General features: G+C 51.2%; 1 protein-coding gene across 6 annotated transcripts; it reads right to left on the bottom strand.

Annotated features, from left to right (window-relative positions):
* On the bottom strand, window positions 1-27,819 carry Lrrc8a (leucine rich repeat containing 8 VRAC subunit A). Of its 6 annotated transcripts, none has more exons than XM_029472565.2 (4): window positions 27,709-27,819; window positions 24,524-24,632; window positions 7,013-9,177; window positions 1-1,925 (listed from the first exon to the last, which is right to left on the bottom strand). In XM_029472565.2, the coding sequence occupies exons 3-4, from the start codon at window positions 9,167-9,169 to the stop codon at window positions 1,650-1,652; spliced, it is 2,433 nt and encodes an 810-aa protein (XP_029328425.1). In that variant the 5' UTR covers window positions 9,170-9,177; window positions 24,524-24,632; window positions 27,709-27,819; the 3' UTR covers window positions 1-1,649. The 6 variants fall into 6 exon arrangements, with proteins under 6 accessions (XP_029328425.1, XP_021011567.1, XP_029328420.1 ...); XM_021155908.3 differs by lacking the exon at window positions 27,709-27,819 and adding an exon at window positions 27,334-27,474; XM_029472560.2 differs by lacking the exon at window positions 27,709-27,819 and adding an exon at window positions 26,771-27,281.
* Window positions 27,820-27,825: the final 6 nt, after the last annotated feature.

Raw genomic sequence — 27,825 nt, forward strand, 5'->3', positions numbered from 1 at the left:
AACTGTGTTATAGATTTATTTGATATCTGAACTGAGTCTACAAGTCAGACCCACGTGTAACGGATTGCTTCATGGTTGTCAAAGGCTAGTGTGCAGTATTTCCAAGGGTTACATCCATGACACGACGCAGAAAACACAAATGGACGGAGAGACAGACATAATCATTAAGACAAGAGACGCTAAAACGTGCCTTAGTGTCCGTGTGATTGATCTAAGGCGAGGACCCTTCTAAGTAGGGACCCTAGTGATTGATCTAAAGCAGAGTGGCTTACTGCCACTAGACGCTAAACTGTACTGTGTGCAAACCAGGTGCCCAGTACAAACTGTCCTGGAACCCTAAAACTGGGGAGCCTGCCCTCTCAGTGCTGACCTCTCATGCTCAATCTGCCTCTAAATGTCAGCTCTTCACAATGGGCCAGATGGTGACAGAGCTAATGTAAGCAGGAGAGGCGAGGGGTGGCATTGAGCAAACCCATGATGTGGGGACAGAGTTGGGGGAGGGGAAGCAGCTGCTCTGGGCTCCTTAACACTGTGTGTGTGGAGGGGCATTGTGGGGGTAGGGAGGGGAATGGAGCACCGTTCATCTGGGAATTAGCCAGCCCAAGTCTCCCCCTTTCTTGGCAGCTCCAGAGCCTTCCTTTTGGCTGACAGCCATGAAAAGGGTGCCTGCCAAGACCCATGGAGGAGAAAAAAAAACAACAAAAAAACAGGACACCAAAAAAAACAAAACAAAACAAAAAAAAAAACCCACCTTAAAAGCAAACAAAAATAAAAGCCTGCCCCAGAAGAGAAGAGCACGGCACTTCTGGACCATGGTCAGGACATATTGGGAAGACATCCTGGCCCACACCCCAAAGACAGGAAATCCTGTTCAATGTCTTGCTGCTTTGCTCAAGGGAGAAACACCACCCACCCTGAGACTGTAACTCACTGGCCTTAGTGTCTTTTTTTTTTTTTTTAATTTTTTTTTTAATACCCAAACCATCATTTTCAAAGCTTAAAAAAAAAACCCAACCAAACAAAAAAAACTCACTTAAAAAAAATCTAAAATTTCTTCAAAACCTGATGGGGCAAGCCCTAGGCCTGACCCTTCCACCTGGAGGCCTGGTCTCCCACAAGCTTTGCTGCCAGAGCCTAGCCCAGTGCCAATAAGGCAACTGTCCTACGGCTGGCTCACCCTACCCAACTCTGCCCAAGTCTGGGTGGGCACTTGATTCTGTCAGCATCACCTAAAAAGAAAAAGGTGAACACTGCCAGGGTGCTAAACACTTCCCACAGAGCCGGACCTTCTTGGGAATGTGTAAGTTATCCGGAGGGAAAAGATGGGAAGTGGAAAAAATAAATACCCAGATCTAAGATACTGTTCCTGGGCCTCTGGTGCTGGCTCGGCCTCTGAGGCAGAAATGGCCTCCAGTGTGAAGACCCTGATTGTCCAAATACTGCACTCTGAGACTAGTCTCAGAGGTTCTGGTCTCCAGCAAGTGCCTGTCCTGGGTGTCCATGCCCCAGCGGGAGGAAAGGGACCAGCCCCTCAGTCCCTGCTTTCTGGTCTGGCTGGACCCAGCTGGCTGTCGCAGTCCTGGGAGAGCTGGGCTGCCCATCTGGCCTGAGGGTGTGCTGGGGCTCTTTGCTGCTGCTCCAGGCTGTGCTCAGGCCTGCTCCTTGTCAGCTCTCCAGAGCCGTTCCTTCACCTCAGGTGGCAGTGTGCTGAACAAGTCCTCTTCCACCACCAGGCCACTGCGCTTGAGCAGGGGGCACTCTCCCAGCTCCACGGGCAGGCATTCCAGCCGGTTGCCCCGAAGCTCGATCTGCGTCAGGTTGGTCAGCTCGCCCACTCTCGAGGGCAGCGACTGCAGTACATTGTTGCCCAGGTGTAGAGCCCGCAGTTTCCGACACTGGAAGAGCTCTGGGGGGAGTGCCTCGATCTGCAGGAGGGAGCAAAGGGCTAGGGTGAGGTGCATGGCTGGACAGGGCTTTCACATCAGTTCCTCTGGATGCTGACAGTCCTTTCCGTAGACCCCAAACTGCCCAACAGTTATTCACTTACTTTCTCCAGGAAGCCATCATGACTGCCTCCAGGATGGGTCTCGCAACATCCATTATGCTAATCCCTCTGATTGTCATCTTTTGGACTGTGGGCTCTACCCAGTACCTGCCCTCAGAGAAATATCAACCTGGCAGCTATGCTTATCCCACCCACCTCCAGGGCCCAGGGCCAGGATCTTGGTCCTGCCTAGCTTAACAGCACTTTCTGAATATAAGGCAGCAATTTCTGGAACTGGAGAGAGTTCATTGAGAGGGGCCAGAGTCCCAGCTAGAGCCCTTCTCCTTCCAGAACAGCCTTCCTCAACTATGGGACCACAAGGTAGCCTCACTCTGAGCACAGATACTGTTTTAGGTTTTGTTTTGTTGTCTTATAAATTTACGTATTTTTATGTGTCTGAGTCCTTGCCTGCATGTATGCTATGTACAGCCATGTGCATGTCTAGTGGAGGGCCAGAAGAGGGCATCAGATCTTCTGGAGTTGGAGTTAACAAATGGTTTTAAGTAGTCATGTGGATACTGGGAACTAAGCTCAGGTTCTCGGCAACAAGTGCTTACAACCTCCAAGCCAGCAATCCAGCCTCTAAGGATGGATTTCTTTTCTTTCTTTCTTTCTTTCTTTCTTTCTTTCTTTCTTTCTTTCTTTCTTTCTTTCTTTCTTTCTTTCTTTCTTTTTTTTGGTTTTTTCGAGACAGGGTTTCTCTGTATAGCCCTGGCTGTCCTGGAACTCACTTTGTAGACCAGGCTGGCCTCGAACTCAGAAATCTGCCTGCCTCTGCCTCCCGAGTGCTGGGATTAAAGGCGTGTGCCACCACGCCCGGCAGGATGGATTTCTTAGATTATGAGTGCTTGCCTGTGTATGTGTCTACATACCACAATAATGCCTAGTGCCCACAAAGGCCAAAAGAGGGTGCTAGACACAGTTGGGAGTGGCCAGCCATACAGGTGCTTGGAACTGAACTCAAGTCCTTAGCAGGAGCAGCAAGCACTGGTAACTGAGAAGCCAGCTTTCCAGGCTATCTCTATCTCTATCTATCTCTATCTCTATCTATATCTATCTCTATCTCTATCTATCTCTATCTCTATCTATCTCTATCTCTATCTATCTCTATCTATGGGGCGTCACTATGTGGGGAGTCACTTGTGAATAGGGTGCTGGCGTCCTTAGAACTGCAGCTACAGGTAGTTGTGAGTTGCCTGATGCAGGTGCTGGGAACTGAACTCATGTGCTCTAGAAGAGTCTCCTAACTACTGAGTCATCTCTCTAGCCCTCAGCACAGACACTGTTAACTCACTCAGTGTTAGTGAACGCTCTTTGACTGTCTCACATACTGAAGACATCACAATTTGCGCCTGGTTCAGCAGTAATGTTCTTTGTCTATAAAGCAAGGGGCAGCCGGGCATGGTGGCGCATGCCTTTAATCCCAGCACTCTGGAGGCAGAGGCAGGAGGATTTCTGAGTTTGAGGCCAGCCTGGTCTACAAAGTGAGTTCCAGGACAGCCAGGGCTACACAGAGAAACCCTGTCTCAAAAAAAACAAAAACAACAACAAAAACAAAAAACAAACAAACAAAAAAGCAAGGGGCAGGTCACAGGGAACGGGTAGATCTGCACAACGCCCACTCTCAGGGACTCCAGCACTGTCCCTATTCTCCTGCTATGGAGAGGTGGCACGCACCGGCTGAGGTTGCATGCCCATTATGGTGAGAGGATGTAGGCTTTGCTTCTTGCCACCATTCACACATTCTCATTCTGCCAAATACAATGCCCTGTTCAAGAACAGGAAGGAGCCTCTTGCCCTCTTGGGCCTCAGTTTCCCCATTTTTGAAACACAAAGCTTGGACTAGAAACACTCATCTCCAGCATTCCTAAGTCAGACCTCTTTCTCAGTGTTGGACGTCATAGGTTCTGGACCCAATGATCATGGAAGCAAGTGTGGCTACAGCCTGATCACATGAGTTTAACTGATTTGTTCAATATGTCTCCCCGCTGTGGCCAGCTGCCAGAGATGGGATAAGGTGCCTATAGTCTGAAGTTCATGGATATAAAAGTCAAGGGTACACGGGAAGTGGGCTCTGCAGGACCCAGGAAGCAAAGCCTTCCCAGAATAGCCATGCTGCCTCCCTGCCCCCACTCCCGCTGCCACCACCACTGCCCCCATCCTATGATCTCCTGTAATGATAAAGTCAAAGGTAGTAGAGATAGTTCTGGCCAGTGAGTGGTGGGGTCCACACCTCTAGAGATGCCTTCTTTTTTTTTTTTTTTTTTTTGGTTTTTCGAGACAGGGTTTCTCTGTGTAGTCCTGGCTGTCCTGGAACTCACTCTGTAGACCAGGCTGGCCTCGAACTCAGAAATCCGCCTGCCTCTGCCTCCCAAGTGCTGGGATTAAAGGCGTGCGCCACCACGCCCGGCTAGAGATGCCTTCTTGATGATCCTCTCCCCAGAACCTCACCACCACCATCTGCACCAAGTAGTCCCTAGGCCTCGGAGGAAGTGAAAGTACTTTGCTAGCCTGGCTCCCTGACATGGCCACACATAGCCTTTGCCCCTGGGTCCCGAGTCCACTGAAGGATGAAAGCTGTTTCCCATTGCCTTGAACCTCACCTCTGCTGTCTCTCCCTGACTAGTGTAGAAATGGCCACATGGTCTTCAATAAGGACAAGTCTTGGGCTGGTGAGATGGCTCAGTGGGTAAGAGCACCCGACTGCTCTTCCGAAGGTCCAGAGTTCAAATCCCAGCAACCACATGGTGGCTCACAACCATCCGTAACGAGATCTGGCGCCCTCTTCTGGAGTGTCTGAAGACAGCTACAGTGTACTTACATATAATAAATAAATAAATAAATCTTAAAAAAAAAAATAAATAAGGACAAGTCTTCCAGGAGCCTCTAGGATGTAGCCTCCTCCAAGGCTCCTCAGCCTTCCTGACCAAGCCATCTAGAGCACTGTCATCTCTGAGCTCACACACCCAAGCTGCCCTTCCACCAGCCTTGCTGCAGGCCAGTCACAAGCTTTATCCACATCTGTTCTTTCACTGAAGCCCCACACATGAGCAGCCACATGCTCCAAGCCAACCTTACTTTTCACTCGAAAGGTCATGACAGATCCTTGTCTCTCCCCCTCTCCCTTCTCCTGGATGGTTACACCAAAGATCCCTCTTCATCCAGGAGCACAGTAAAAGTGACTGAAAGTTTCAGGACAATTCCCTGAGAGCCCAACACAGGATGCACAACTGATCATCCCTCTGAAGACCCACACCTTCTCTCAGGTCCTGGCTCATGGTGTAAGAAACCTGAGAACCCCACACTTCCTCCCAGACTCAGCTTCATTTCTGTCTCTAGCAGCCTTGTCCAGTTCAAGCCTTCCACCTCACCGCCCACCCGACTGTGGTCTCAAATCCATGAGAGCCCTGCCTGGCCTGTCTGCTAATTGGTCCAAGCACATTTTTCCCTAAAAAAGGCATCTGGGTGCTTGTAGGGGTGGAGACAGGATGTGACTAAGCAATGTGCTAAACAGGGTATCGGAGGGTCCCCTTCCTCTAGTACAGGACAACATGCCTCCGCCAGCTCCTTCCCTAAGGGGTGACCTCAGCCAATAGGCATGACACTAACAGGCAACCCTGGTATAAGAACCTGGGGGTGAGGGACAGGATAAGACAAGGCTGAAAGCTAGCCCACACCTTCCTGAGCCCAGCCCAGCACCTGGGGCACAGCAGGCACTTCAGGGTGTGCAATGGACAGTCTATCCAACTCCCTGAGGTAACCAGCCTCCAACACTATTTAGCACCCCCACCTCCCACCCCCACCCCCACTAAAGACAGGACTGGCCTGTGCCGTGCCTCCCAAACATTGTTTTTCTTCTTCAGGGACCTCCAACTCCTCTTTTCAGAGACTCCCACTCTAACAGAAACAACCTGAGTTGGACCATCATCCTTGAACATTCTCAAATGTACAGAAACCAAAACAAATAGAGACTGTTCCAATCCCGCTGACATGGAGGACCCAGGCTGGCCTACACTGAAGGGGCCCAGGGACAGCAGTTGGAAGCACATTTTGGGCCATGCAGAGCTGAATCTCCAGCTAGATCCATCCATTGTCCTCACACCTGAGGCTGCCAGAAAGAGCTGCTGGCAGCAGGAGTGTCACACCTGCTGCAGGCCACCACAACTCCCACTCAAGAGCCAGCAGTACCTGCTTACTTTAAGGACCGGATTAATGGAGGCACAGAGGTGGTGGCTGCTGGCACTCTAACTCTGTCTCCTGAGCCCTAACCTTAGGCTCCCCACCTTTTACAGGAAGACATCTGTAGGCCTTGAGGACAAGGGAACCTCCTAGGCAACATCCAGTGACTGCAGCTGGTTTCCCCTGACCACAAGCCACACAAGTGCTCTGCCCTCAGCCCGTCTAACTGCCCCATTGCCTCTTGGTGGAGGCTTTGCAGTCACACACAGAGCTGGTGCACAGGGGCCACCTACACTTCAAGGGTGTTGCTTTCCACAGTTTTGGCCCTCAATATCCTCTCCAGAAAAGCAGTGGGGATGAGCCCGCCCATCTAAGCCCGACTTTGTTCTTCACAACTCTGATGCAGAGAAGGGAGGGGCATGGCGATGTTGGAGCTACAGAGACCAGCAGGCTTCACCTCAGCCAGCATAGCCACCCACAGTTTCTCTTGCTGGGGACACACAGGCTGGTCTCTTGGCTCAAAATGTTGTTGGGAGACAGATCCCACAAACTCCAAGTTAAGACGTGCCTCCCACTACCCATTTTAAAAGAACCTTGGTGCTAGGATTCCTGTGTTTTATACACAACACTGATCTTCTGTGACAAAGACAGACTCAGCCCAGATTCTGACTTAGCAAACCTACAATGAGGCCTATGGGTCTGACTCCTGAACCCTCACTGTTTCTAGAACCCAGAGCATCAACTCTCCAGAGACACTAGGCCTCTGAGCATCCGTAGCAGGACACTCACCCTATTGGCTGTGACGGCCAGGTTCTGGAGGTTCTGCAGGAGGCCGATGTCGGCGGGGAGGAAGGTCAGGTTGTTGTGGCTGAGGTCCAGGTAGCGCAGCTTGCGGCAGTAGAAGAGCTGGGTGGGGATTTTCTCGATTTTGTTGCGGTTCAGGTAGAGGCGCTCGAGGTTGGTGAGGTTGCCGATCTGGATGGGGATGTAGGCAATGTGGTTGTACCACAGCTTAAGGCAGGTGAGGCGGTGCAGATGCTGGAAGCTGATGATCTCCTCAATGGTCTTGAGGTTGTTGTCCTTCAGGTCAATCTCCTGCAGGTTGTGGAGGCTAAAGATGGAGTGAGGGATGCGCTCCAGGTCACAGCGGATCAGCTCTAGCTCCGTCAGGTTAACCATCTTCTTGAGGCTGTTGAGGACAATGAGCTTGGTGCCCTCGTTGTTGATGGACAGCTTCTGCAGGTGCACGCCCACATCCGTGACCACCTGCGGCAGCTTGCTCAGGTTGCTCTTGAGCCGCAGCACCTTGAGGCGTTTGAGCTCCCGCAGCCCATCAATGACGATGTAGCGGTTGTTCTCTGCACTCAGGTTGCCTGTCAGGTGCAGCTCCTCTAGCGTCTTCAGGCTGTAGATCCACAGCGGGATCTCCTTGATGTCCGTGAACTTGATGTGCAGGGCCCGCAGGTTCTCCCGCAGGAAGGCCAGGGCAGGAGCCTCGATCTTGGCAGCTGTGTGGTACAGCCACAGCTCCTTGAGGCCAGTGAGCTGGGCAATGCTGGGCGGGATGGTCACATCAGGTATCAGCTCCAGCTTCAGGACCTCGAGCTCAACCAGGTCAAACACAGTGTCCGGGATGCCGCTGAGCATGAACAGGTGCAGCTCCAGCTTGTCTTGGGCGTTCTTGGTGAGGCGCTGGCGCAGCTTGTCCAACGTCCACTCGTTGTTGAGGTTCAGCTGGCGCAGCTTGTTTTCACTCACCTCAGACAGGAAGACGGCGAAGCGCTTTGAGTAGAGAGGGTCATACTGGTCGATGAGGTGCAACATGAAGGCAAAGTCGTTCTTGACGTCGGGGATGTCACTGTAGCTGCTCTCCTCTCGGATTGACTCGAACGAGTACTTCTTGAGGGAGCGCCGCAGCATCCACCACAGTGTGTACATGCAGATGAGGCCATAGAAGATGACCAAGCTGATATAGAAGGATGCCAAGATCTTGAAGAGCGTGGCCAGGGGGTGGGCACAGCGGTAGGTGCGGTAGCCTGTCAGGCTCTCGATGTCCACGGTGCAGTCCACGTCGAACTTGATGTTGTGCACATAGTAGACGGTGTAGCAGATGATGAGGGCGAACTTGATCACCTTGATGATGGTCTGCCGCATGTACAGGCGGTACACAATGTCTCCCTCCTCCACATGAGTCCGGAACTTCTTCACCTTCTCAAACAGTGCCTTCGCCTGCTCCCCTTCCTTCTTGTCCAGTACGCCCGTCTCTGATCGGTCCACAATGCCCTGCTCAATCCGTGACTTGGTCCGCTGCAGCATGGGCACAGTGGCCTCCACATCCTCGCTGACTGTAGATGACTTCTTGTCCATGGACCCGTTCATCTTGCTGAAGGCTGGCTTGGGGTCACTCTCCTCCACCACTGTCTCTGAAAGGGCCCGTGTGGTCCATGGTGAGTCGAAGCACTTGAGCAGGATAGACACAAAGTGTTCCAGCTTCGAACTGGTGCGTGGAAACTTGAACCAGAAGTTGCTACAGGCCAGGAAGATGAGGGTGTGCAGAAGCACGAGGTAGGGAAAGTACTTGGCAAACCAATGCAGGCGGTTCTCGTAGCACACCGCATCCACATAGTTGTACTGGTGCCGATCTAGGTCATATTTGATACCTGTGGGACCTGTGTCGGGAGTCGGCAGGACTGTGGAGTTGGGGTAAGTGGGCTCTGGGCTGGAGGCTGCCCAGCCCCGGAAGGAGTCATTGCAGGAGTCTTTGGTGACCCACTTACAAGGCAGGCAGATCATCTTGTCCTGGGTGACTTGCAGTGTCCCTCCAAAGACAGCAATCATCAGCATGACAATGGAGATGTAATCAGTGAACACGTCCCACCAGGGCTTCAGGATCCGGTACGCTGGCTGCGTGTCCGCAAAGTAGCGGAGCTCTGTCACCGGAATCATGGTTTAACCTGAAAGGGACCAGGAGAGGGGTTTATCACAAGGCAGGCAGTCTCTCAAGTCTGGACCCCAGGGATGAGGGAAGAATATAAGAATCCCACCAATGGCCAGAAATTCCATCCTATGAATTAGGTGTAGTGAGACACACATGCTTTAATCCCAGTACTCAGGAGGCAGAGGCAGCGTTCCGAGTGAGTTCCAGGCCAGCCTGGTCTGTATAGAGAGTAAGTTCAAGACCAGCCAGAAGCCGGGCGTGGTGGCGCACGCCTTTAATCCCAGCACTCGGGAGGCAGAGGCAGGCGGATTTCTGAGTTCGAGGCCAGCCTGGTCTACAAAGTGAGTTCCAGGACAGCCAGGGCTACACAGAGAAACCCTGTCTCGAAAAACCAAAAAAAAAAACAAAAGACCAGCCAGAGCTACACAGAGAATTTCCTCACAAGAAGCAGTGAGGAAGACCAAGAACTCAGTCTTTTTTGTTTGTATGTTTTGTTTTTTGTTTTTGTTTTTTTGAGATAAGAGTCCATGTAGCCCTGGCTGGCCTGAAACTCTGTAGACCAGGCTGGCCTTGAATTTACAAAGATCTGCCTGCCTCTGCTCCTAAGTGCTGGGATTAGAGATATGCACTATCATGCTTGGCAAAACAACTTTTAAATTACTTTTTTATACATATGGGTGTCTGGCCTGCATGTATGACTGTGCACCTGTACAAGTCTGGTGCCCACAGAGGCCAAATAGGGAGTCTGAATCCCATGGAGCTGAAGTTACAAAAGGTTGCAGGACAATGTCGGTGCCAGGAATTGAACCCAGGTCCTCTGAAACAGCAGCCAGCATTCTCAACTGCTGATCCTTCAGCCCTCCAAAACTCATTCTGATAAAACAAACTGTGAAGTCTGAAAAAAAAATGTACAAATGTAGTCAGGTGTGGCGGCACACAACTTTAGGGGTTTTTTTTGTTTGTTTGTTTTTTGTTTTTTTTGGTCAAGACAGGGTTTCCCTGGCTATCCTAGAACTCACTTTGTCCACCAGGCTGGCCTTGAACTCAGAAATCCGCCTGCCTCTGCCTCCCAAGTGCTGGGATTAAAGGCATGCGCCACCAGCCCGGCTGGCTACACCTTTAGTACCAGCAGAAGCAGGCACATCTCTGTGTGTTTGAGGCCAGCCTGGTCTACATAGAGACCAGCCAGGGCTACATAGACTCTATCTCAAAAACAAAAGAGACCAAAACACATCTCCACATTTCTACACAGTAGGTGTAGACAGGGCTATGGAGACAGACAGGTCTAGTTAGGGACTCCTGGGGGTAGGGGTGCACGAGGGAGGTTATGGGTAACTTCCTGTGAATAATCTGTGGTGTGGGAAGAGAGCTGTAAACAGCAAGTAAAGGACCACCTGAGGCCCCAGAGAGCTCGTCTGGCTGGACTGGAAGCCTGGGAATCTGGTCTAACAGTGGCTTCTGCCTAGTGTGAGAAATGATGGACCAGGAGCTGCTTTAGGAAGAGCTTGCCTGTGCCACAAACACGAATGTAAGGGGAGTCCCTGGAGCCCCTGGACATTCTGCCAAGGAGCCTAAGCTTACACTGCTCTACAAATCTGTAGTGAGTGGGATATAGGAAGTGTCTATCCCCAGAAGTTCACTAGAGAGCATCTGGGAAAATATAAAAGGCATGAGATGGAGGGAAACCCATGGCCCTGCTAACGCGGCTGCTCTCAGAGTTTTCACAGACTTCTAGTTCGCCATCTGAGATAGGGTCTTCTCTAGCATCAGGCTGGCCTCAGACTCATCCAGCACATACAGTGCCAACGGTGACCTTAAGCTTCTGGTCCTGTCTACTCCCTAATCCACCACACTCAGTTTATGTGCTGCTGAGGACCAGACCAAAGACTTCCTGCATGCTACACAGGAGCTGTATCACCACCCCATTTTAAAAAGCGAAATTGAGCTTTTACGTAACACCATATGTTCTTGATCAGAATCTAGTTTTCACACCGAATTTTAAGTATCGTGTCAGATAGGTCTCATTCTCTCAGAAGAGGAGTGGAACACCCTGCCAGGGGGCCTCCTGTATTTTCACACTGATGTTGATGATGGCAGTAGTAACAGCTCCTCCGTGGTAATCCTCTCCGCAAAGGCCAAGGGCTCCCAACCAGTCTCTCGAGGTCACCTGTGTGAGGTTGGAGGCCCTGTGCATTTACTACAAGTGGCAATAACCACAGCACAGGGCAGGCTCCTCCCACACCGGCTCTAGTGCACTCTCTGCTCTGTCTTCTTTAACTGATTTCATGAACAGAAAAACAGAGATTCTGGGAGGCCAAACACCTGCCCAATGTCATTTTTTATCAAGTAAGACATCAGCCCGCTCCTAGCTAAGCTCAGGCTTCACTACTCTATTGAGTTTGCCCTCCTCCTGCCTGAGGTCCCATGCACAGGAGGTGCCTGATACTTGTGGTGTTTAAGAGACTATTGCAGATATTCAGGGTCCCCATTCCTAGGTTCCCATTGTTTAGGTCACCTCAGGGCCAGCAGCAACCAAGCCAGCTAGCTCTCCTGGTGAGGCCTGGATTCTTGGGCCAGGATGAGTGCCTACCTCACAGGAAGGCCCCAGCCCCCTAATGACCAGCTGGCTCTGCACACCACCCACACTCTTGGGAGAAAGGGGCACAGGGGTGCAGTGGGGAGGGCTGGCTGAATCACACAGCTGACTTTCAGCAGGGAACTATTTTTCTTGGCTCCAAGGCCTCATCCAAGATAGCCGAAGACTAGAGAAGGGGACGGGAAAGATTTAGGACCTAAGGGAATGAGATACCCTGTCTCACTCCCCAGGTGACTGGTTGGGACCGACAGACAGACAATTAGGATCAAGTCAGTTTCTGGCTGTGACTTCCATTTCACGGTACTTTTTAACTTTGATTTCTGGTGGAAAGTTGAGCCTGTCAGTTCATGAAATATATCCAGCCTCTTATCGAAAGATGAGCTCAGCTGTGCTGCCCAGCAAAGTAGTGGTCAGGGTCCAAGATGCAGAGGAAGCAGCCCAGGCTCTGAGCAGTAAGACCTGGTAGCTCCCTTAGAAAGGAGACGCTCCTATCCATTCATGCTATCCACCTGCTCCCATCCCACCTCAAAGCACATTCTGGGTTCTATGCAGCCCTTAGCTGGGCTCTGTGAGGGTAATGAACATCCAAAGTGTACCCCACCTCAGGCCAGGTGTGGGCTGATCCCAGAGGAGGCCTGGGCCTGAGTGGCTTGTGTGGAGGACTACCCCTAACAGCAGGGTATTACAGGTGCAGTTTGAACTGGCATGGTCTGCTCGCCCCCCTCCTGAGCCAGACCAGATGCTTCTCTAGCACACAGTCCACAGCACACAGTGAGTAACAAACAGAGGCATTCTCACAAAGCGACAGGGTGGGAGTGGGCAGGGATGGGTGTGGATCTGGGTGTGGTAAACCAGCAGTTTCAGGTGGATGTGGCTTGGGTAGAGCCAGCAGGGTGACCCCTCCCACTTCCTGCCTCAGGGAGGGACTGGAGCTACAGGGAGTGGTGAGGTGCAGTACCCTCCAGCAGCCCAGGGAGCAAGAGGAGTGAGCACCCACACTGGGAGCAGCTCTCCATGCAGAGGCTGGGAACAGGCCCAGTCCAGACTCCACTGTGCTGCCCATGGCGTTCTCGGCTGGCTTTGAGATATGATGAGATAACTACCATAAATGTAACCATTGTGTAACTCCTGTGTCTGGCCAGTGCTGTGAGGTAGAGCTGTGGCTCAGATGTCCCCAGTAGCTACTGCACAGCCTTTTTGTCTTGCACAACAGAAACTTTGATCGGTAGTCACTAAGTGCCTGCCCATCTCCATGGACCCCATGGTTCTAAGTCTCTCTGGGATCACACAGCACTGCCCTGCTTAAGAAGAGGACACTGGAGTAACAGGCGGTTGTAAGTCACTTCATATGGGAACCAAATGAAGGCGCAAGAGCCTTAACCACTAGGCCATCTCCATCTATTTTTTTTTTTTTTTCCAGTTTTTCAAGACAGGGTTTCTCTGTATAGCCGTGGCTGTCCTGGAACTCACTCTGTAGACCAGGCTGGCCTCGAACTCAGAAATCTGCCTGCCTCTGTCTCCCAAGTGCTGGAATTAAAGGTGTGCCTTTCTTTTCTTTTTGAGACATGGTTTCACTATATAGTTCAGATTGACCTTAACTCAGCAATCCTCCTGCTTCAGTTTCCTAAATGCTGGGACTGTAGGTACGCAGCACACACTCTGCTTCTTTTCTAAGGTTCAATATTACCCTCCATGCCCATTTTACACACGGGCATACATGCTCAAGACGGACTGCACACCCAGGCACAGTGCAGCCCAGCCAATCCACACCCGGGCCATTGCAATGAGAGACCTACCTGCCAGTTGTCCTGGATGTGCCTGAGTGTGAAGGGAGAGCAGTGGAAGGATGCGAGAAGTGCATGAGGGTAGGACCTTTCTCTGCAGGCTGTCTAGCTTCTCTGTCTGGAAGGAGTACAGACTGCAGGGAATGTGCCAAGGAGTGTAAAATATGGGTGAAGGATCTGAAATGCAAGTGACAGAACCCAGTCTTCTGCCCCTCCTTTGCACCCTACCCCAGACCATTCAACAAGACTTGGGCCCTGGGACCACTGTCATCACCACAGACCCTCCTTGTCCTGACCGTGCCTCTTGCTGCTGCAGTGGGAGAGATAAGATACTACCTCAGTTTCCTAACATAGTCAGGCTACTATGAAAATATGGTGGGACCAAGGCCCTGAGCTCTGCAGAGGAGCAATAGACTGGGGCCAGGCTGGCTCTGCTGCTCTCTAGGAGAGTGAGCTAGGCAGGTGGCTTTCCCTTTCTGAGTCCTGACTCCTTCCTGACATAGTGCCAGGTTCTAGGCCAGAGCCTGGGGCTGGGGGTGAGGGGAAGGGAACAGAGCAGACACCCCACCCAGTGTAGTAAGCTCTCCAGCACTTGCTACTGAAAAGAAAGTCTGTGGGCGCAGTCACGGAGGAGATGAACAGAATAAGAGACTCCGTCCGGGACACTAGGGTGAGAGAGAGACAGGGTCCAGCACATAGGAGATGGGCAAGTGGCCAGTGGAATGGGAAGGAATGGCCACTGTCAAGGAAAAGCTGGCCCAGAGCACGGAAGGATATGAAAGTGTGCTCCTCTGTACCCACCGCAGTGAGGCTCACTATGGAGAAGAGGAGGCAGAGAACTAAAATGGAGACTTAGGTTTCTAATCAATATACACTTTCCTTTTGGTTAGAAAACTATATGGAGGGCCTGGAAAGATGGCTCAGCAGTTAAGAGAACTGGCTACTCTTCGAGAGGACCTGGGTTCAATTCCCAGCACCCACAGGGCAGCTCACAAATGACTGTAACTCCAGTTCCAGGGGATCTGACAACCTCACACAGACATACATGTAGTCAAAACACCAGTGCACATATAATAAAAATAAATAAATCTTAAAAACAAACAAAAGTTTTTATGGAGCCCATGGTCATGGCTCAAAGGGCAAGTACTTGGCCAAGCCCTGGGTTCCATTCTGAGCACCAAAAAACTCAGAGCATAAGATCCAAAATAAATTACAGCCTTAAAGAAGGAAAGGGAACAGCTGGCACTGAGGTGTGAGGATCAGGTGTTCTACAGAGCTCTGAGAAGGAAGTTCAGAAGGCAACAGGGAAATGGGTCAGGTCAGGTCTCTGCCCCAAGAGATGCAGAGCTTGGAGACACTCCTAAATGGAGAACAAGGATGAAAGGGGGTGAAATAGACGAAGGGAAGGCGGAAGAGGCTTTGCCCTCTGTGCCCTGCCACACTACAGCCACTGCTTTGTTTATTTGTAGGAAAGGGCTTCATATAATCCAAGTTGCCCTGAACACTGCTCTGTAGCTGAGGATGGCCTTCAATTTCTGATCCTCCTGCCTCCACTGCTCCAGTGCTGGACAACAGGCAGGTAGCATTACACCCAGTTTACAGAGTACTGGGGATCCAGCCCAGGCCCTCATGCGTGCCAGGCAAGCACTCCACCGACTGAGTCCCATCCCCAGCCCCATCTGTCTCTAGCAAAGATGAGTCAATGTCCTCTGGAGACTATGTCCCAGGCCTGGAGGCTGAGTATCTCTCAAAATGCTCACAAGTGGGCAGGAGATGCCTGAGGAAGAGAGAAAAGGTTGGGAATTCTGTATAACATGGACCATTACACATCATCCCAGGCTCCTGTGTAGAATTTGGGGTGTGGAAGGTGGAATATGAGTTTCTCAAGCAGACTGAGCTGAGAAAACAAAAGCAGGCCAGTGCCTGTTCAAACTGCAGGACAGACCCAGCCCAGGAGTGTCCACACAGTGGGCCTAAGGATCATGAAACCAAGCACCTGCCTGGGGAGACACATGAAATAGCTGTTACACGATCAGAGGACAAAATACTATACAGCAAATAAAAGTGCATTTGTACAAAAACACTTGACACAAGGACAGATTCAGTCTGCTAACTGTAACTAACCCTGGTACAAGTGGACACCTGCTTGCGCTACGCTTTCTCATCCCAGGATGACCTCTTTTTATTATAAGCATGTTATAATCGATAATTAAGGGGAAACAGTTCATTCTTATTAGTTCGTTTCTTTGGAGAGGGGTACGTGTGGAGGTCAGAGGTCAACTGCAGGCTTTGGTCTCTCCTTCTACAATGTAGATGTGGGTAATGAAGTCAGGTCAGCCTTAGCAACAGCCTGTGCCTGACGAGCTACCTGACGATGAACTCTGTCCATCTGTCCTTCTGTCAGACTTCTGGGACTCATATGGTGGAAGGAGAGAATGGAGGTCTGAGGCAACTTTGATACTTCCCTTCCTGTGTGCCTGACCTACTTCATTATACAAAAGTTGCCCCCAGGGGCTGGTCCTCTCCCATGCTCACACTTGTGAGGGCCCAGCGGGCAGCAGTGGCTGCTGTACAGGTTACCATGGTAGTGAGCACGCCCCCTTCCAAGCAGTACACTCTGCCCCAAAACACTATCCCACAGCTGACAGCTCCATCCTTGCCAGATCCTGCCTCATCCCCAGACACACACACACACACACACACACACACACACACACACACAGAGGAAGAATAGGAGACAGATGAGTTCAAATTCATCCCCAGCATGACATACTCTTTTGGTCCAAGCACGTAATTTAACTTAAACATCTGTTGTTGTAACTCTGTAATAGGAGTGCTCCCGCTTCATAAATCTGTATACAATGACCCAGATACTGTCCCCCAAGATACCAGCCTAAATAAGAAGCTGCTGACAAGGATGAGGAGTGTGATCCCCAAAAGCAATCAGTCAGGATAGGGCTACTGCTGCAGGGTGACACCAACTACAGTTCCAAGGGGTCATCATATTCATTCCCCGCGGAGTGGGCTGCGCGATGGGGACAAAGTTTCTATTTTGCAAGATGAACCTTTCTCAGATAGAGGAGGTGACTTCTGTACAGGGAGGAACACATCCACCACACCCCTGCCATCCAGCAACCTTGACCTGAGGCACCAGCCTGAGCCCAAACACAGTGAGAACAAGGATCTCATGTTACATGTGGGTCATAAAATAAAACAAAGACGAAGTATGAGCCCACTCTTTATTTTTGTGCCTTCTCACCTTCAAGTCTACTTTTTTGAAGCCTTTAAATTTTTATGTTTATTATTTATTTTATTTTATTTTTTATTTTTATTTTTTTTTTGAGAAAGGCAAGAGGTAAGTGTGGTGACACACACCTTTAGTCCCGGCACTTGGGAGGCAGAGGCAGGCGGATTTCTGAGTTTAAGGACAGCCTGGTCTACAAACTGAGTTTCAGGACAGCCAGGGCTACACAGTGAAACCCTGTCTCGAAAAACAAAAGAAAAGAGGAAGAGAGAAAAGCAAGAGAACAGAGTTTATTCTAAAAACAAAAAACAAAACCAAAAACTCTCTGCAGCTAGAAGAGTCAAGAGTGAGCTGCCCAATCTTTCCAGCTGTAGTGAACTACTCCCCTTTACTCAATGTGTGCGTGTGCGTGTGCCTGTGTGTATGTGGGAACACACACCACAGAGCACGTGCAGGTCAGAGAACAACCTGAGGGGGAGTCAGCACTCTCCTTCCATCAGACAGCAACTGAGGAGTGAGTTCAGTTGTCAGGCTTCGCTGTACCTTCCCTCACTGGCCCATCTTGTTCACCTGCCATCTAAAAAATATCACTACAGCAGTGATCTCAGCCTAAAGCTTGAGACCCCTTGAGATTGAAAGACCTTTTTATTTTACATCAGTCAAATATCAGATTTCCTACATATCAGGTATTTATATTATAATTCATAACAATAACAAAATCATAGTTATGAAGCAGCAACAAAGTAATTATATGGTTGGGGGTCACCACACCTGTATTAAAGGATGGCAACAGGGGCTGGTGAGATGGCTCAGTGGGTAAGAGCACCCGACTGCTCTTCCGAAGGTCCAGAGTTCAAATCCCAGCAACCACATGGTAGCTCACAACCATCCGTAACGAGATCTGGCACCCTCTTCTGGTGTGTCTGAAGACAGCTACAGTGTACTTACATATAATAAATAAATAAATCTAAAAAAAAAAAAAAAGGATGGCAACACTAGGAAGGTTGAGAACAACTGCACCGCGGCATAAGACTGACCACATGAGCTGTGGCAACCTACCATAAACCTGTTCTTGTTAGAAAACAGTTCATCAGCTTCAAAACAAAACAAAATGAAATAAACTCCCTCCCTACTGCATGTATGGAAACGCACATAAACTCCGTGAGATTATATCAGAGGGTAGGTCAGGTCATGGGGTTGTCTCTTCTATATCTTGTGATTTACGTATCCTGTGCTTTTAAATAGGAAACACACATAAGAAAAAGCCTTCAGCCTGCTGGGGACTGTAACTAAACCACCAAGGACCAGACGCACTCTGTGAGGAAAGGTCAGCGTGTGCTCCCCCACCCTGTAACACACCTCAGCCACAGTAACTCTAATCTAAGTGGGTACACACATGGCAGGAAGAGCTTGGAGAGCAAGTGCCATTCAGCCATGTCCCCTCTGCTATCTCAACTATAAGGTGGGACGGTGGCTATTCAGAGTGCCACTGTAGGAACTGAAGACAGGCGCTACACCTGTTTGAAACCTAGCATGGCCCAGAACCCACTGTGCCATTCCAAAAGACCCTCTCACAGTTCTGCTGTTCCTCCCACCTTTCTGCTTCTAGGGCTCAGGAAAGGCCACTGGTCAGGGCCCCCCTTTCCCATCCTTCCTCCTCCTTTCCTCACCCTCCCCTCTTACACCTCTTCTCTTCCCTCAAGAGGAATCTATGTTGCTCAGGTTGCTCTGAAGCCCTGACATGGGCAATCCTCTAGCTAGCCTCAGCTAGCTGAGGGACTGGAACTACAGCAGTGTGCACTGCTCCTAATTTCCTGTTGATCTTGTTTTTTTTTAAAGATTTATTCATTGTATTTATATGAGTATACTATAGCTGTCCTCAGGCACACCAGAAGAGGGCATCCTATTAAAGATGGTTGTGAGCCACCATGTGGTTGCTGGGAATTGAACTGAAGACCTCAGGAAGAGCAGTCAGTGCTCTTAAGTGCTCTTAACCACTGAGCCCCTGTTGATACTTCCTAAACACACACACACACACACACAGAGAGAGAGAGAGAGAGAGAGAGAGAGAGATTACATGCTGCCCCTTTCATCTGGATAGAGACCACCAAAACATACATGTCCAGAGACTTGGGCAGCTCCTACACCTGGGCTACAGGCCCTCTCAGCCGCAGAGCATACAGAGCACAAAGAGCCCTTTGTTGAAGCACAAACAGAACCTAAGGGGAAACTTCCCTGCATTCAGAAAGAGGCTGTCCCTCTAAAATGCTCCTGGGGAAGGGGAAGGGTGGTCACTAGAGGCCCAGTGAGACTGAGTGGCTCAAGCTTATGACTCTGTCCCAGGGTTTATGCTTCCTCATGTACTAGGCCAGGAGGTGGGAGGTCTCACCCTCATGTGGTACCCAGCCCCCTATCCTGGCCATACTCCTAAGCCCAGCTGGAATGAGTAAGAGACTGTGGGCTTGGGACTTACCCTGCACAGGAGGGCACTCCCTCACCTCCTGGGACACAGCCTTGGGGAGATGGCAGGCTTGAGCAGGAGGGTTAAAGTATCTGAACTGCTTTGGCACTAGGGCAGGGCTTCCCAAACAGGTCTGTCCTCTGCAAACACATAGGGGTGCGGCTGTGTTCTGGTAAAAGGTAACAGGCAAGGGCCACCTCCTGGACTACCCCCACTGGCCACTGGAATCCAGTATACAGCTTAGCCGTTATAGCTTAGACCCAGCCACTGCCCTTGCTATGTGCCCAGTTCTGCTTGCCCCTCAGCTTCCAACATCATGGCAAACCACTTGGTGGCTCCCAACCTCACCAGTGAGTGACTTGGGAAAAGAATTCCATCTCATCTATAAAACAGCTGTAATTTTGTTTCTTTTGGAGGGTTGCAGGGGGTCCCCCAAATGAAGTGGTCCCCAAAAAGCTTTTGGATCATTTCTATGCAGTAAAAATGTTTACTATAGTTTTTATTAGGGGTTGTTTGAGAAGTTGCCCAGGCTGCCTCTGTAAACTCATGAACTCCTCCTGTCCAGCTCCAGAGCAGCCTGGACTCCAGGCTCACTGCTGCTCTCAGAACAGAAGGGCTGATTGAGGTCCAGAGAGGTGAACTGTTTTGATGTTATAGGACCGGGTGGCACGATAGACCTAGATCCGACTTGCTGCTGTGCCAAGCAGTTCCTAAGACATCTCAGGTCTGTCTCCTCAGCCGTGCGGCCTCCACAGGCCTTTCAAGCAGTTCTTAAGACATCAGGTCTGTCTCCTCAGCCGTGCGGCCTCCACAGGCCTTTCAAGCAGTTCTTAAGACATCAGGTCTGTCTCCTCAGCCGTGCGGCCTCCACAGGCCTTTCAAGATGCTTCTTAGGAAGAGCCTCCTGATGAGGCATGAACAGAAATGAGGCCTTTGTAGGCAGGTCATACTCAGGAGTCTCTAGCATTCCAGGCCTTAAGGAAACTGGAGCCCAATTTTGGGTCTGCATCCCTGGGAACAAAGTAGCCTTGAAGACTGGTCATGACCTGCTATGAACATCTGCTGTGTCTTCTGAGATTGGTTAAGAAAGGTAGGTGTAAGCACCCTGGACAGGCAGGCAAGGGGACTCAGCTAAAGGCAAGCTGCCTATCAACTCCCCAAATCAGAACCTAAGGATTCAGCTGGGGAATGCACGGTGCCCCTGGCCAGGAGTCTGCCATGCCACCGGACTGGGCACACATTTGTCATCTGAGTGTCAGAGAGGGCACAGGTTTGGCAGATGCGCCTCGGAGATGGGGTCGCATGTGAAACCATGGAATTTTACAGCCACTTTTACTCTAGAGGGAGTGTGAGGCTGTAATGCAGCAAGCAATTTAATTTTGAGATTTCAAGGCCTCAAGAGACAGAAAAAAAACTTCCCAGGCGATCTCAGGACATCTGCAGTGGGGTCACAGCCTTCCAGAGCCTCAGTCCCATGACTCTTTCACCAGAGAAGGTAAAGCCCATCCCACACACACACACACCACACACGCACAAAGACACACGCACACACAGAGACAGCAAAGACAGACAAGACAGACACATATACATACACAAAGCAAAGACAGACAGACACACACACACACACATATACAAAGAGGTAGGCAAACAGACACACACAGAGAGACAGACAAACTAAAAAAAAAAAATCCAACCTGGTTCTGGAGGAAGCGCCACTCTACTCCCTGATGTCTTCACTCACTCAAGGCTGGCTGGAGCCAAGAGCGGCTTTCTGGTCAGTGTCCCCAGTACAGTGTGCAGAGCACCAACCTGACCACATAGGGAGCTTCTGCCACATGCACTCTCCTAGGCCCAGGCCTCCAGGACTGACTTCAGGTCTGGGGCCAGGGTCAGTGGGTGCCATATTATAAATACTCTGAAAACGCCCTCAAAGTAGAGAGAAAGAGAAGAGCAGAGCGGGTGGAGTAGATGGAGCATAGGTCACCAAGGCACTTCCCTCAGTTTCAGGCCTGATGTGTGCTGCCACTTACAACTGAGGCAAGTGACCACATCTTCTAAGCCTTGGTCTCTGTCTGTCTGATGGCAAAGACACCACATACACGACTGGGGTGGAAGTGAATGAGGTGACCCAACGGCTTCTTAAGCACCAAGGATGTTCACGGAGGATAGGGTGTTGGAAGGAGGGAAGGAGGCGGGCTCGAGCCATCAGCTACTCAGGGGCCAGTTCACATCTCTGAGAAGTAGGAAGATTGCAAGGGAAGGGCAGAGGAGGAAATGGAGTGAAGGCTGGGGAGGGCCTAGGAGAGCCATGCAGTCAAGTGGGCCCCAGGAGCTCAGCAACAGCACAGATCCTGCCAGACAACACTCCACGGACTCCAGCTGTCAGGCTTGGCATGCCTCACTAGAAAACCCCTGTTGATGCTGGGCATGGAGGTGCTCACCCGCAAACCCAGCGCTTGGGAGGGAGAGCAGCAGGAGTTCAGGGGCAGCCTGGGCTGTGTGAGATCCCATTTTTTAAAAAATGCTGATATGGGGCTAGAGGGATAGCTCGGTGGTTAAGAGCACTCACTGACTTCCAGCGGTCCTGAGTTTAATTCCCAGCAACCACGTGTTGGCTCACAACCATCTGTAATGGGATCCAATGCCCTCTTCTGCTGTGACTGAAGACAGCTAGTGTACTCATATACATAAACTAAATAAATAAATCTGTAAAAACCTGCTGATATTTAATTGTGCCTATCAGTGGCTCTGTAGACTCAAACAACTGGGAAGCCCTTTTCCTTGTCTTCTAACCAACCCATGGGATTTCTGTCTGAAACTCTCTGCGACCAATACAAAACTGACCTAGAGGTACTATAAGGACAAACGTCACGCGACAAACTCAGGCACATACAGCAATCCAATTCCACTCAAATGTTACAGGTCTCCCTGAGCTGCACCTGGGCCCTAGCTCAGGCAGACAGCAGAGGTCACGCCTCATCCCAGCATGATGGACTCCACTGTTTACAGGCAGAGAAGGAATTCCCATCTCACACAGGCACTTCCTCTGGTTTCCTGTTCTCCACCGCCCAGAAAGTCAAGCTTCAGTTCAAGCCTGCTCTCCCCAGGGACAGAGTTCCTCAACAACCAACAGGAAGCTCCCACAGGGCAGGGCAGGCACTGCTGACCTTGTTCCCATAAACAAAAGAGTATGACAGCACCACACACCAGGCGCTTTCCACCTCCCTCTCTAATGTCAATGCCCCACACAGTCAGAAAGGCCCAGTAGGGCCCCAGGGGTGCTGCAGGAGGAATGTGCCTTCTGTTCTGTCTGCCAGCCTCGGCAGCCTGTCTGAGCCAGTCCTGGGTAAGAGCTCTAGACACTGGCTGCCCTTCCAAGAAACAAAAGCGCTAAAAAGCACATAGCCTGGCCAGGCAGTGGTGGTGCACGCCTTTAATCCCAGCACTTGGGTAGCAGAGGCAGGTGGATTTCTGAGTTCCAGGCCAGCCTGGTCTACTGAGTGAGCTCCAGGACAGCCAGGGCTACACAGAGAAACCCTGTCTCGAAAAACCAAAAAAAAAAAAAACACACACACACACAAAACCAAAAACAAACAAAAGCAGGTAGCCCCAAAGTGACCTGACTTTCATGAAATAGGTGTCAGAGAGAAGATGGGGTCAGGACTTTACCTTTTCTCTGATATCAAACTCTAAACAATATGGAGGGGCACATCTGTACTTCTAGTCCTCTAGAGGCTGAGGTAAAAGGATCACAAGTTTGAAACCATGGCTAAAGAGATGGCTCAGGAGTTAGAAACATTTACTGCTCTTGGAGAAGACCCTGGTTCAATTCCCAACAGCTCACATTGTTTCTAACTCCAGTTCAAGGGAATCTAAAGCTATCTTCTGAGCTTCAAGGATACCAGGTACCCCCATGGTGTACAAGACACCATGCAGGCAAAACATTTATCACTCATACACATAATGAAATAAAACTAGAGAAGAGGGGCTGGAGAGATGGCTCAGTGGTTAGGAGCACTGTCTGCACTTCCAGAGGACCCAGGTTCAATACCCACACGGCAGCTCACAACTGCCTGTCTGTAACTCCTGTTCTAGGAGATCTGACATCCTCACACAGACATGCATGCACTCAAATCACCAATGTACATAAAATAAAAATAAATAAATAATTTTTAAAAATACTAGAGAAGACGGTGGAGGAAGAAAAGGAAAAAGAAGTCATAGTAGTAATAGCAGTAGTAGTTGTTGCTTGAGGCTAACCCAGGAGTAGGCAACCACTACATAGATTTTAAAGTAATAGCCGCCACCCCAGCTACAAGAGACCTTGCCTCAAAAAGCAGAGAAAAGGCAAACTATACAGAGTATAAAGGTTCCTATTTCCAAGAGAGCCGCGTGGGACCACGTCAGTGTGAAGGCTGCTCCCACTCGTCGTGCTCAGGAACACGCTTCCAAGGCTCTGACGAGTCCCAGAACAGGCACAGTTCCCTAACTTCAGTGACCAAGGGAACACCTCTTGGGAAATGCGTCACAGGCAGCAGCATTTCTAGCTATGCGCACCAAAGAGATCTGCAGGGAGGAATGGGTGGTGGTAAGAGTCACATATCCCTCTCTTCAGAATCTTTTTGAGAACTGGTGTGGATGGAGAAGGCATTAGGCAGAGTGTGTCTCAGAAAGCACTCTTTGCCTAGCGCTGGCCTTGCTGACCCTGCAGTGCAATCTGCACAGCACACTGTGAAAGGATTGCAGGATTGTTTGCCAAAGCTTGAGCAGTGGTCTCTGTCCAGTGCTGACCCACATACAAGCTGAAGCAACACGCTCAACCCACCATGAAGGAAGCTGAGGCTATAGATTGAACTCAGCTCCTCTAACTGTCTGGATCTGGTCCTCTGTTCTTGCCTCAGTCCCCCAACCTCCATCTCTGCCTCAGCTTTTCCTGAAGGAATGCAAGAGTCCCCAGCATTGCCCCAGAATGGTGGTGTGTGCCTATAATCCCAGGACTGGGAGACTGAAGCAGGAAGATCAGGAGTTCAAGGCCAACCTCAGATTAACACTGAGTTTTGGGAAGTAACTTGAAGGTAGAATGCTTGCCTATCTAACACCTGTGAGGCTCTGGGCTCAACCGTCACTACTAAAATAGAACCCAAACCGCCAAAGCAGAGGGAGCAGGCACCACTCCAATGCCCCGGATCCTATGCACATCAAAGGACTATGAAAATGGAGGTGTGATCATGCTATCTGTCTGGGAGAGGCAGTACAGACAGTCTGGAGAGAGCTTACCCTGAGATGGCTCTGCTATCTTTGTGTTGGCTGTTGGTGCTGAGGCTGATCCCTGTCTGGATGCACAGGGCCCTGACATTCCTTTTGCTCCATGGACGCTGCTGCTGCCCTATAAGAAAGAGAGAGCTATAATCAATAGGCACGTTTGTGGCTCTTAAAGAAACTTATATTGTTCACAGAGTATTTTTTAGGGAGCCTGTCCCACAGATCCTAGTTCTTCAAAGAGTCCTCAAGGCAGCTTTTTCAATCTGGAGGCGAGGCTCTGCTAGGGACTCAGGCTTAGCCTTAGACCAGACCAAAGGGGTTAGTACAGTTTCTTAGAAGAACAGGTATCTGGTGACCCCTGGGTGTGAGGAGTAGAAGGATCCAGGCAGGAGGCATAGCACAGGCAGGGGAGAAGAGGTGGGCAAGATGCTGCAAGCTACTCTTTTGTCACAGCTAGTCCCGGATATGGGAGATGGCCAGAGAGAAATGACAAGGGCTGAGCCAGACCAGACAAGGACTTTCTCTGAAACATAAGGACAGACTCTCCACAGTGAGCAAGTGCTCAACTACTGACAGGCACCATGCTCTGCACTGCTTACCAAAGATAAGGTGGCTGTGTGAGAGAGAAGTGTGGGCACCGCTCCAGACTTGGAAGACAGCAACAATAGCCGGAGATGGGAGTGTGGCCCAGCTATGAGGGAGTTAGAGCAGTATAACAGTAGTTAGTCAGGAAGGAAGCAGCAGACAGCAGGACCTGGGAGGTACAGTGTCTAGAAGGGGCTGGGAAGCAGCTGTCACACTTGTGGAGATGTCGGCTCTGGTAAAGGATGGAGGCCAAACTCGGTCCCCCAAGCCATAGGAAGACAAGACAGGCAGGCTATACGTGACCATGCAGCAAAGCACCAGAGGCCATCCAGTCCACCTCTGCCCCACCCTCTGTCTCAGACAGGACTGGAACACTGCTGATACTGAACAGTCACTTGTCCACTTCACAGCCATGGCTGAAGTAGGACTCTGGACTCACTGACTCTTCTAGTCCCTTCTTGAAGGACATGTACTCTGGATAGCCTGCTCAATGACCAAAACTCCCTCTTCTCTCCTCTGGACTGCTTCAGGACCACTGTGGTCTATATTTATTTAATGTCTGCATTTATTCCTTCTGAGTTATCAGGAGGTCTTCACTGGTCAGCCTGCCCTTCAATATCTCTGTAAAAATCTACAGTCTCAGGGCAGTGACCTGGGAACAGGCTGGTTCCAGGCAGCAGGCAGGGGTTCTGCCCCATTAGGCTGACCCTCAGAAGCCCAGGCCCTCCACGAAGGCCATTCAGAGTTGCAAGGAAACTCCATCCTAGCAAATGTGCCTTAGGTACGGAGAACAGGAATGTGAGCCTGACTCCTGGGGGGTGGGAGGTATTGCCAATTGCTTCTCTGGTCCCTGCTTTGTACACCATCCCCCAAACAATGTGGAGCTTCAGACCCCAGGAAAACTCCAGGAAGCTGTCCTCCAGCACTGCTCACCTGCCCTTGCCTGCCCATGACAGCTGGAGGAGAGCCCGACCTTCATCAAGGAAACAGCAGTATGAACGGCCTAGCCCACTGGCACCACCCCTGAGTCTCTGAATATACCCCCTCTCCTACCCTCAATGATCAACTTATTCTTCCTGCACTGGCCAGTTTGTCTACTCCAGAGGGCATAACACAGATGGCAGAGTTAAAGAGACCACTGACACACTTGTAAGGCAGGAAAAGACTTTGTAGCCTCTGGCTACTCATTTCTGTCTCCAAAATTCAGCACACAAGTATCTCCATCCTCACAAAGACTCTCTCCCCTCCACGCCTCATCCTTAAAGCTGTCCCTGTCCTAGCTGGGGCAGCGGAAGAGGAGGCTGTACAAGAGTGGCTGTCCTATGTCCACCACTATGTCAGCCCAGTTCCCATCAAGAAAAAGCTAATGCTCACTCAATGTGTTCTTTCAAAACAAGACAACAACTGTATCAAGCAGAACCAGCCCATCTTGACTCACTCCAGTCCAGTGCATGGCAGGTTCAAGAACTCTGGTCTCAAACAGAGGTTAGAGGCCCACCCAGCACTCAGGAACCAGACGAGTGAATCTCCGTGAGCTCGAGACCAGCCAGCCTGGTTTACAGAGAGAGTTTGAGGACTGTCAAGGCTACATAGTTGAGACCCTATCTCAAAAAACAAGCCCCACCCCCTGCCACTGTCACCCTGCTGTTCCTTCAGCTTGGGATCGCCTTTGCTGACCTCCAGCTCACCACAACCTCCTGTACTAGACTCTCAAATCGGGAGTCGGTCGTTCAGGGAGCCCCAGTCTGAGGTCCCAAAAGCCTGTGCTCCCGTCCCCACAACAGGAGACAGTCCGGGAGATCAGGAAGAGGGAGTGGTCTAAGGAGAGAAGCCGGGGCCGGGAAGCCCATGGCCAAGAACTGTAAGAGCTGGTGGGAGAGCTGTCAAGAGAACCCCGGGTGGAACCTCTGGGAATGGGGCGCGTGCGCCGAGGGGCGCGGATCTGCAGGGGACCAGCGCGGCAAGTGCGGCCTGGGGACCGCGGCGGAAACTCGGGTGTGAGAGGCGCGCGGAGAACAGGGTGCCCGGGAGGGGGCTCGCGCGCCGCCGCACGGCCTAGAGGGTGGAGACCGGAGCCGGCGCCCGCGGGAGGCTGGGCGGAGCGAAGCCCAGCGCGGGGCCAGGGTGGCCGGCGCCCCCGGGCAGCGAGAGCCCCGCAGAACTTGAGGGGGCGGAGCGCGCGTCCGAGAGCGTCCGGTGCGGTGACAGCGCGCGTCTCATCCCCCACCCGACCCGCTCACCTGGGCTCGCCGCTCGCAGCCGCCCGGCAGGCAGCCCCGGCCCTCCACCTCCCAGTCCGGCCGCCCGCCGCCGCGCTCCTCCAGCGCCTCCTTTTGTTTGTCCCTCACTGCACCACTCTGCCTCCCCCGCCCCGGAAGTGACGTCACGGCCGGACGCACCCGCGGCATCCCGGCCGTCGCCATGTCTGTTAAGGGGAAAGCTTGAGGCCGCTTCACCCTACTCCTGTCCACGTGCCTGCGCCAAGCCACTTCGGGGCGGAAGTAACGGGGCAGAGCTAAGCCCCCTTAAAGGGACAGGGATCCCTGCAACTTAAGAGATGCGTTACTCTGGCCAGATCGGCCAAGTGACCCAAGCTGACGCAAGTATCCGCTCACCTCCTTTGTTCGGGTTCCGATCGCCATTGGGGCAGCGTCCTCATACCTTTAGTGCTGCTCGTTAGCTGACTCGCTGCCCAAACTCTTCAGGTGCCCGCAAATGTAACTGCCCTGAAG

The sequence above is a fragment of the Mus caroli genome, unplaced genomic scaffold, assembly GCF_978045245.1.
Source record: "Mus caroli unplaced genomic scaffold, Mus_caroli_1 scaffold_2, whole genome shotgun sequence".
NCBI classification, from domain to species: domain Eukaryota; kingdom Metazoa; phylum Chordata; class Mammalia; order Rodentia; family Muridae; genus Mus; species Mus caroli.